At 57.8% G+C, this 10,683-nt stretch overlaps 1 protein-coding gene across 1 annotated transcript; it reads right to left on the bottom strand.

Moving 5' to 3' along the window:
* Position 1: 1 nt before the first annotated feature.
* On the bottom strand, positions 2-10,360 carry LOC136005915 (hydrocephalus-inducing protein-like; the record flags this gene model as incomplete). Its single annotated transcript, XM_065663805.1, has 7 exons — positions 2-46; positions 6,019-6,411; positions 6,855-7,058; positions 7,698-7,928; positions 8,177-8,327; positions 8,627-8,790; positions 10,163-10,360. Coding segments are annotated over 7 exons (1,386 nt in total), but the record flags the coding sequence as incomplete, so codon positions are not given.
* Between the last annotated feature and the right edge of the window lie 323 nt (positions 10,361-10,683).

Raw genomic sequence — 10,683 nt, 5'->3', positions numbered from 1 at the left:
CTCATGGGCCGGGGGGTCTTGCCACTGGCCATGTCGCAGAGGTCGCCTGGAAGAAGCAACAGTTGGACAATCCACAACCCCAGAACCTTAAAACCCTGGACCCACGGAACCCTGGAACCCCGCAACCTCAGGCAACGGCTCTTAAAGCTCACCCAGTTCCAACCCCCTGCCACGGGCAGGGACACCTTCCACTAGGGCAGGTTGCTCCAAGCCCCGTCCAACCTGGCCTTGAACACTGCCAGGGATGGGGCAGCCACAGCTTCTCTGGGCAACCTGTGCCAGGGCCTCGCCATTCCTGGCACACCCAAAGGACACAGCTGTGTCTCCAGCCTCTGGCATCCTTCCTAAGCGGAGAACACAGGGCCTCCCCACCCTCATTCATGATTAGACCATATTTAGGCTCCATTCATAGACGTAAAACCCCACAACAAACAGACCCTGAGCCAAAACAGCCTTTTGCTCTGGGGGCAGTCCCACGAGCCACACAGACGCACCAGGCGCTACTGGCACTTCTCACCCTCTCTGCAAGGAGCCTGATGATGTTTCTAACTAAGTCAGCACAGAGTTCAAGACTCTGATTAAGAACTATAGTTTCTCAAGGCTACTTTGCCTGGCTCACGTTACAAAGATTATCTGGCAAAAACGGCTCCTTCCAGGCAGGAAATCACCCCACTGCCCAAGAGCATTTCTCCATGCAGAAGGACGCCCTAATTTTCACTTGTTAACACCCAAACTCCAGGCTCCCTACAGGCACTCCAGGCTGCCACAGCAGGAAAAAAGCAGGAAACCATCGAAGGCACATGAGCAATTAGCTCAGAGCTACGTAAAATCCAGGATGATATTCCCTCCTGCTTCCCTGTGCTCCACATCACCTCTGCTGTGTGCACTTGCTGTACACAGCAAGACAGCATCTAGGCAAAGATGGCCATTCCCTGCCCCTCGACTGCTCCCCACACCCTGCAAGCAAGGCAATCACTTCATTCCTTTACTGCCAAGGCAGCGACAGCACGGCACGTGTTTGTGGTGCTGGGCCCTCCACGGCTTCAGGAAACAAGGCTACCGTTTCCTTTTGTCCTTGCAAGAAACTCCAGAGCTCTGCACTGCCCTACGGACAGGAGGACCTGCTGCAGCAAGAGCTGGGATTTAGAGCTGGAAATAACTCCTTTTCAAGGGAGAAACCTAATGGGGATGATCCAGCATTAAGCTGGGTTTCAGTGGTTTCTTACCGGGTCTTAAGAATAACTGCCTTATTCGTTCCAATTCTCCGAGCTGTGATTTCACTTCACTTGAAACGAACCCTGTCGTCGCCCCCACAACGCTTATTTCCAGAGGGCTTCCAACCTCCACAGCCCAGCCAGCCCAGCAGCTTCCCCCCGCGCCCTGGAGCAAGGCTCTTCCACAGCCCCAGAGCCTGCAGGGACCAGCCTCCCAGAGGAGCAGGAAAGGAGCACAACGGAGCAATCGGGCACATCTCCCTGCAGGGGCAGGACAAACCAGCCACCAGGACACAGCACCCCTCCAGCCCACCACCCCACGGCTCCCTGCTCCCCACCTCAGACAGCCAAGGCTCCCTTTGCTGCAGGACCTACAGCCTAGCTCCAAGTCTCTACCCTCCCTGCAAGTTGCACGGCAATTTCAGAGCCCGTTCAAGCCCTTCTACCTGCCCAGCCCTGCTCTTAGCCCAGGGATGTTTAAATCCTGCCGGCTATCACACAACTGCCCCATCCCTGCTGCCAGCGGAGCTGCCTCCTCCCTGCCCAGGGCCAGACGCTACCTGAGCACGGGTGATTCACGCTTCTCCTGGAGGATTCCTCCGTGCGGGGCCCAGCCTTGGCTCCTGAATGCCCTCGCGCTGCTCGGCAGCTGTGGGCAGCTGCAGGGACAGGAGCCGCCCAGGGACGCCTCGGTGTGGCTCTTGCCCACCAGCACAGCAGCTAACTGCTGCTGGGCTGCCAACAGCCAGGGGAACCTGGGCAGCAAAGGACAGGGCTGGCACCTGGGCTGCCCAGCCCCTCTCCTCAACGCTCTGGCTTTGCCAGCTAGGGCAGGGTTTCACCAGCGCCTCGAGGAAGCAGAGCTCAGAGCCTGACAGTAGCTCAAGCCTGCTCCTGCCTCAGCGGCTCAGCAACTCCTGCTCTCACTGGGCCACGGCTGCTGCTCGCCTTTAACAGCAGCAGCTCCCCTGTACGTCACAATAGGCGAGGGCCACACGTGGCTTCCACGGCCACCGCAGGGCCTTGCTAAAGCTACAGCCTTGCGGATCCCTGCAGCCCCCCTACGCCTTCAATGTCTCCCCCGCAGTGAAGCCCTGCACCAGGGCTAAAGTGCCCCTTACAGCAGCATTTGGTCATGCTCCGTGAGCGACACATAAATTGCTGGAGACACTGCAGATGAGCCAAGAATTTCTCTGCTTCAGCAGGAAAGAAAAAAGCTTCCGCACTGACTACAAAGCAACCATTTAATTCCTACTTTGCTGGCCCACGAGGAGCCCCGCCACACCAGGGCCATGGCCAGGCGGCCTTTGGGGTGACCCCTGTTGCTGTCCCTGGTGAGCACCCGTCGATGACTTTGTACCCATTAAGCCTGCGCACACGGGCACACGCACCACACAAGGCCACCCAACTGCCCGGGGCATCTCAGCTGCCAGGAGCTTCACACGTTTGCAGCACAGCGTTTGCCAGAAACAAAAGCTTCCCATGAGACTCGGGGCCACAGGCAAAGCAAATCCTCACACCTGCCTGGCGGGGAACGTGGAGCCCTCACTTTGAAACCAACACTCATCATCTGGGCCTTTACAACACAGGCAGGGAGGATATGAGCCCCGAGTGCTAACTGGCTCTCCAGGCAGCCAGCCTCTGGAAACACTCCAAAACATGTCCCGCACCATGTCCAGCCACGAATCCAGCTGGAAACTGGAGAGCTCAGGCAAAGACACCTCAGGCGTGACACCCCTGTGTGCTGAAGGCACCAAGGCTCTCTAACTAAAGGAAACCTCTTACAAAAGCTCTACCACAGCTGACATCATTAATAGGAGCCCACTAGTAGAGCTTCCTGCTATTTCCTTCATAACCTTCAACTGCCAGCCAACGCTGAGACAGACCAAGCTCCCTTCCAGGGTCATAGAATCATAGAATAGTTAGGGTTGGAAAAGACCTCAAGATCATCTAGTTCCAACCCCCCTGCCATGGCCAGGGACACCTCACGCTAAACCATCCCACGCAAGGCTTCATCCAACCTGGCCTCGCACACCGCCAGGGATGGAGCACTCACAACCTCCCTGGGCAACCCATTCCAGTGTCTCACCACCCTAACAGGAAAGAATTTCCTCCTTAGATCCAATCTAAACTTCCCCTGTTTAAGTTTTAACCCCTTACCCCTTGTGCTGTCACTACAGTCCCTGATGAAGAGTCCCTCCCCAGCATCCCTATAGGCCCCCTTCAGGTACTGGAAGGCTGCTATTACGTCCCCACGCAGCCTTCTCTTCTCCACGCTGAACAGCCCCAACTTGCTCAGCCTATCTTCATACGGGAGGCGCTCCAGTCCCCTGATCATCCTCGTGGCCCTCCTCTGGACTTGTTCCAGCAGTTCCATGTCCTTTTTATGTCGAGGACACCAGAACTGCACACAATACTCCAGGTGAGGTCTCACAAGAGCAGAGTAGAGGGGCAGGGTCACCTCTTTCGACCTGCTGGTCTCGCTCCTTTTGATGCAGCCCAGGATACGGTTGGCTTTCTGGGCTGCGAGCGCACACTGCCGGCTCATGTTCATTTCCTCATCGACCAGCACCCCCAGGTCCTTCTCTGCAGGGCCGCTCTGAATCTCTTCTTTGCCCAACCTGTAGCTGTGCCTGGGATTGCTCCAACCCAGGTGTAGGACCTTGCACTTGTCATGGTTGAACTTCATAAGGTTGGCATCAGCCCACCTTACAAGCGTGTCAAGGTCCCTCTGGATGGCATCCCTTCCCTCCAGCATATCAACCGGACCACACAGCTTGGTGTCACTGGCAAACTTGCTGAGGGCGCACTCAAGCCCACTGTCCATGTCAGCGACAAAGATGTTGAGTAAGACCGGTCCCAACACCGATCCCTGAGGGACACCACTCGTTACCGGTCTCCAGCCGGACATCGAGCCATTGAGCACAACTCTTTGCGTGCGGCCGTCCAGCCAGTTCTTTATCCACCGAGTGGTCCATCCATCAAATTGATATCTCTCCAATTCAGAGAGAAGGATGTCGTGTGGGACAGTGTCAAACGCTTTGCACAAGTCCAGGTAGATGACATCAACTGCTTTACCCTTGTCCATCAATTCTGTAGCCCCATCATAGAAGGCCACCACATTGGTCAGGCAGGATTTCCCCTTAGTGAAGCCATGCTGGCTGTCACCAAGCACCTTGTTGTTTTTCATGTGCCTTAGCATGCTGTCCAGGAGAATGTGCTCCAAGATTTTACCAGGCACAGAGGTGAGACTCACTGCTCTGTAATTCCCCGCGTCTTCCATTTTCCCCTTCTTGAAAATGGGGGTTATATTTCCCGTTTTCCAGTCGTCGGGAACTTCACCTGGCTGCCATTATTTTTCAAATATGATGGCCAGTAGCTTAGCAACGTCATTCGCCAGCTCCTTCAGGACCCACGGATGGATTCCATCAGGTTCCATGGACTTGTGCACGTTCAGGTTCTTAAGACGGTCTTGAACCAGATCCTCTCCTATAGTGGGCCTAAGGTCTTCATTCTCAAATTTTTACCTTTAAGTGGAACCGACTGAAGTCTTAACCGCGCTTTCCCAAAGAATCTTAGAGAATAACAGAATCGTAGAACGCTTTGGATTGGAAAGGAACTTAAGATCCTCTAGTTCCAACACCCTGTCACAGGGAGGGACACCTCACACAAGAACATGGTGCCCAAGCCCCGTCCAACCTGGCCTTGAACACTGCCAGGGATGGAGCATTCACCACTGCTTTGGGCAACCTGTGCCAGTGCCCCACCACCCGCACAGTGAAGAATTTCTTCCTTCTAGCTAACCTGAACTTCCTCTGTTTCACTTTAAGCCCATCACCCCTTGTCCTCTTGATACAGCCCCTGATCAAGAGTCCCTCCCCAGCATGCTGGTAGGCCCCCTTCAGATACTGGAAGGCTGCTATGAGGTCTCCACCCCGCCTTCCCTTCTCCACGCTGAACAGCCCCAGCTTTCTCAGCCTGTCTTTGTACAGGAGCTGCTCCATCCCCCTTAGCATCCTCGTGGCCCTCCTCTGGATTTGCTCCAACAGCTCTAGGTCCTTCTGTTGAGGACACCAGAACTGTACACTGTGCTCCCAGTGGGGGTCTCATGAGAGCAGAGGAGCAGGATCACCTCCCTTGACCTGCTGGTCATGCTCTTGGTGATACAGCCCAGGACACAGGGGGTTTCCGGGCTCAAGCGCACGCTGAAGCGCCTCATGTTCCAACCCCCAGGTCCTTCTCCTCACGCTGCTCTGAATCACTTCTCTGCGCAGCCTGCAGCTGTGCCTGGGATTGCCCTGACCCAGGGCCAGGAGCCTGCACTCGGCTTTGCTGAACTTCATGAGGCTGGCCACCTCTCCAGCATGTGCAGGTCCCTCTGGATGCCATCCCTTCCCTCCAGCGCGCCGGCTGCACCACACAGCTTGGTGTTGTCTGCAAGCTTGCTGAGGGCGCTCGATCCCACTGTCTGTGTCAGCGACAAAGATGTTGAACAGGGTCTGCCCCAACACCGACCCCTGACGGACACCATTCGTCACTGGTCTCCGTTTACACATTGAGCCATTGACCGCGACTCTCTGTGTGCAGTCAGCCAGCCAATTCCTTGTCCAGCGGCTGTGCATCCAGCGAATTCATGCCTCTCCCGTTTAGAGACAAGGACGTCGTGTGGGAGGATGCTAAATGAAATTTATTGGCTCCAGAGAGCACGAACGTGGCGGGAAGGGCCAGGGGCAGCTGGTCACTTGCGGGTGGAGGGCAGGCCCCGGAGGTGGTAGATCCAGGAGCCGCCAGGGCAAGAGACCACCAGCCTGCTGGTGACAGGAGCCGGGCCGCCCGTGAAGGAGACGGTGATGGTGGTGCTGCTCTTGGCGCGCAGCATCTCGGGGGCCCTGACGCTGAAGGCCGGGTGCTTTACGGCATACTGGAACGCCGTGGCCCTCGGGAAGACGTTCCTGAAGGAGATGGAGGTGGTGCCGCCGGCTGGGATGAGGAAGGGGCCCTGGGGTTCAGGGGGCAGCGCAAGGCCGATGAGTGGGATGCAGTACTGCCCGCCCAGTGCAGAGCTGAGCTGCAACGTGGCCTTGGCTTTGCCCAGGTGGCAGGGCTCAAAGGTCACTTCCACATTCAGCTCCGAGCCCCCAGCGCTGGCGGGTGCCGCACTGATGGATTTTGCCGTCCGGAAGTCGGCACAGTCGGTCTGCGCAGGGAAGACAAGAGACCATGGGGGGTTGGTCACAACAGCAGAGCCAGCGCCTCGGGAAGAACACGATGGTCCCCTGGCCCTGGCCCGTCCCACCCAGACCATAGCCCTGGTGAGTGCCTGCGGTGAATGGGCACGAGAAGTGTGCAAACGTGCCCAGCAGGAACAACCCTGCACCCAAGCCCCAAGACTGCCAGACCTGGGCTGCAAGCGGGAAGCAAGCCCAGGCACCACGGGGCCTGAAAAGCAGCTCCAACCAGGGCAGCAGACACGGGCCCGCAAGGGAGGACAAGCCCACACTAGTGGGAAGGCCCCTGGGCTCACATGGCCACCCTGGCTCTGCCAGGCCACGCCAGAGGCACTCGGACCCCCTGGTGGAGAGGGCTGGTGCTGGCCAGAGGAGCTGCCTCCCAGCCAGAGCCCTGGCAGCCCGGGCTCACCTGTAGGAGGTACTCGGTCTCCTGCTGGGCAAAATTCCGTATTTTGGTGGTGATGGTCTGACGGGAGCCCAGCGTGGTGCGGAAATACACGGGCTTCTCTGGCCTGCTCGAGGTGGCTTTCAGCTGCAGGTTGTAAGACAGAGAGCCCAAGTCGCTGCTCTGGAGCACCAGGTGCCCCGTGCTCTCACCCGTTTTCAGGGGCTGATACTCCAAGACAAGATCCGCCTGGGAGGAAGGAAGGAAAAAGCCACGGCGTCAGGCACAGGCAGGGAACACGTGTGCCTGAGAAGGGGGCAGCTGGTCCCTGCTCTGCTCAGGCAGCGCTTGAAGGCTGGGCTGCCTTCCCCGCTCTGACTCCCTCTCTCTCGGGCACAGCCTTGCTCCTTCTGGGGGACGGTTCACTCAGGGACAGATCCCAACAGCTCAGAGCCCTCCAGCATGATGCCAGAAGCTGCCCACCCTAAAAAGCCCCTGTGCTCCCCCAGGGCACACACCACCTCCTGTCAATGCAGGCTGCAGACAACCTGGCCGCGGGATCAGGCTTGTCCTGCAGCCACTCGCACCTGGAAGCAACACATTAAATGAGGGGCACATGGCACAAGGGCCTGCCACGTGACGCCCAGTGGCGGCGTGTTACAGGGGCCAGCAGGGCAGACTCCACCAGCGCAGGATGATTCCCACTGGGGATATTCTCGCACACTGCTCCCTCTCTACGTCATCGGCAGGGAGCTGCCACCACGGAAAGAGGCCCCACATGGCTCCTTTCAGGCATCACCTTCCAAGAGCCCCCCCTCCGGCCACGAGTAGGGAGAGCAGAGTGAGCCGGAGGAGCTTTGCTCCTACCTTTGACTGTGCAGGAACAGTAAAGTGCTGTGGAACGCTGACGTCCGGCACTTTGCAGTTGATGGCAAACGTCACCGGGACAGGCAGAGGGTTGTCCACCTTGACGGTGGAGGACACTCTCTGCCGAACGGCGGTGCTCATTTCAACAGTGCCGATGGGTCCCGAAGCCATCACCTTGAAAGTCACCATGTGGAACAAGTACTCTCCGGTTGTCTCGTTGAGGAAGGTCACCTGAATCAGACAGAAAGGGAAGTGCTGCTCATTCCACACAGGAAAACAGACCCGGAAGAGCCCACCGAGCTCAGCGCCCTGCTTCCAGGAATGGCTATGAGCACCCAGCGAGGAGGAGTGCAAGACCAGAGAAAGCACCTGTGGTATTTCATAGGACCCGTGCACGTGGAGGTATGAAAACGGGCGTGTAGCTTCTCAGTGAGCCAACAGCTCCTTGAAGGGCCCTGCAGACCAGTGTCCTCACTCACCTTTGCCCTGTAGACTCCTTCTTTGTAGGAGAAGAAGGTGAGCTGGTAGTCCTTCTTCGCAGAGCTCGGCACGTCGATGTATGAACACCCCTGCAGCACGGAACTGCTTTCCAGGTTCTCTGGTTTGAGCATGTCAATAACCACCAGGAACCTGCGGGTGAGAAGGACGCAGTGAAGGTCAACAGGAAGGACTCCCATAGGATACCCATCGTGCGGGGGTACAATACAGTCCCTCTCATCCTCAGTGCCTCGGGCACAGGGCGCCAGCTCTCACCCCCCTTGGAGGAAAGCCCTCCAGGATGGCTCTGCACAGGCAGAACGTGGGTATGGCCAGACACAGCCAAGGAGAGGGAAAAGCTTTCAGGAGGGAGCTTCCAGGCACTGGAAGCTTCCTTCCTTGTGCTGCTGCAGGGATTGCTCATGAGGCCAGACTCCCTGGGCTGGACTCACCTCTGTGGTCTCTGCAGCCAGTTGGACACAGGGATGAGCTCCGTGTGGGAATTCATGCACGGAACCTGCCGGGAAATGGCCCCTGAGCACCTGGGGGCTTCAGCAGTTCCTTCCAGCTGGTAGCGTAAGCCTGTCCCGTCCGGCAGGGGGAAGAAGATGGAGCCCTACAGACAACGAATAGGACAAGTCGGCTCTGGAGCACCCCTGGACAGTCCCACGCCTGAGGCTCTCACTGAGGCAGCTTTCAGCACGTCCAGCTGGCAGAGCTGTGACTGCAGCCCTGTCCCGCGCAGGAGGAGACAGACGCCAGCGTCGCACCTGCTCTGAGCTGCTTGTGAGCGGGTGCGTGGCCCACAGGACACGGCACAGCTACAGGACACAGAGGCATCATCTCTGGGCAAAGCAAGGAAACACGGGCCCTGCAGCAGAGCTGCTCTGCACATCCCAACACTCCCTTACTGGCCCCACTCACCTGGGCATGTCCCTGCCAGCCTGTGCTCACGCAGGGACAGCCGTGGGCAGGGGGTGGCCGTCCCTGATGAGCTCCATTGCCTCAGTCCTGCTGGCCTTAGCCCCAACAGCGCTGACCAGAGAGCAGCCTGTAAGCTGGCACAACAGGGGCCCCCAGACATGGGCCATGGAAAGCTCATATCCATGCTCATTCTGGGTGCCCGTGCATCCCAGACACCTGCCTCTGCCTCCACAGCAGCTGAAAGCTGCAAGACTCCTCACGCAGGCTGTACGTTAAAGAGATGCTGAGCACGTGCGACCCTAAGGGCACAGATCTGCTGAGCACCCTGGAGACTTGAGGCCAGAAATCTCTGACCTGGCCCACTGTAAGGCCAGCTGGAGCGGGACAAGGAGCGCGACAAGGACCCGGCAGCTCCAGCACCACAGAGCCCTTCTGAACTGACCCCTTGGATTTAGGAGCTTGTTGCTGGCCTGGCACAGAAAACATTGCAGAGGGGCCAGTCACCCCCATGTGCCCAGCCTGAGACCTGCAGGAAGGGCTCCTCCCAAAGCTCCTGCATGACCCTCAAGAGATCTCTCTCGTTTCCCACCTGCCTGCTCACAGCCAGGACGGCACTGACAAACTGCAGGGCAGCTTTGCCCTTCTTGCTCCCTGCAAGCTGCAGAAGGACACCAGCCAGGTGCTGCTGGCAGAAGTGGTTGTGCCCGGGGCTTGGAGAGCCTGTGCAGCCCGTGCGCTGAGCATGGGGGTCTCTGAGCCCCCTGGGCTGCCACAAGCAGCGACCCAGAGCTACGCAGAACAAACTTCATTTCTTGGCCTGCAGAAAGCCTGGCTTTTTACGTTAGCTGCTCCAACACGTTTGGTGCTCAGTCCCGACTTCCCATCTGCCCTTTGCCCGTGCCTGGCCCCCAGCCACCACAAAACCCAGCTTCCAACAGAGAGCACAGGACACCTTCAGCTTGGACAGGACCTCCAAAGGTCATCTCGGCCAACCTCCTGCCCAAAGGAGAGTGACCTACGAGGGTCATGCCACGAGGGTCAGCACGCTGGCACAGCTCACCTACCTGATGCTTCTTGTTCCCACAGCTCATGGTTAGGGGTCTGTAGGTGACCTGGTAGGCCTTTTCTTTTTGCCTGGCCTCCAGATGGATAAATTCAGGCCCTTTCCAGTATTTCCCCTCAACAATGGGCTGCAGGGTCCAGGCCTCGCTGCTCGGGTTCGACAGGAGGATGGTCTGGCTCTGCTTCTCACGCACATTGCAGCTGAAAGTCAGGGTCTGCAACAGAGGAGCACAGAGGCTGCTGGGTCGTACCCACAATCCTTGCCACTCTTCTCACGCTGGCTTTACACCAGGACCTGGAGCACGGGGAGCAGCTTTTCCTTGTCACATGCAAAAATTACACTTTGGCCACAGCTTTTGGAGTAAATCAAGCTGGTTGTTCTTGAAGAAGGGAGCAGAACAAGCCTTTCGCATGCTGGGTGAAAGGAAACTTCAGGGGAGTCCTGAAAGGAAACTGCTGTGCAAGGACAGATCTGCAGCCACGCAGCCCTTTCCTTCATGGGCAGGATGAAGAGGAGCTCCAT

The sequence above is a fragment of the Lathamus discolor genome, chromosome Z, assembly GCF_037157495.1.
Source record: "Lathamus discolor isolate bLatDis1 chromosome Z, bLatDis1.hap1, whole genome shotgun sequence".
NCBI lineage: Eukaryota > Metazoa > Chordata > Aves > Psittaciformes > Psittacidae > Lathamus > Lathamus discolor.
Note: the sequence above shows the minus strand (reverse complement) of the source record. Positions and strands in the feature narration are given on the sequence as shown.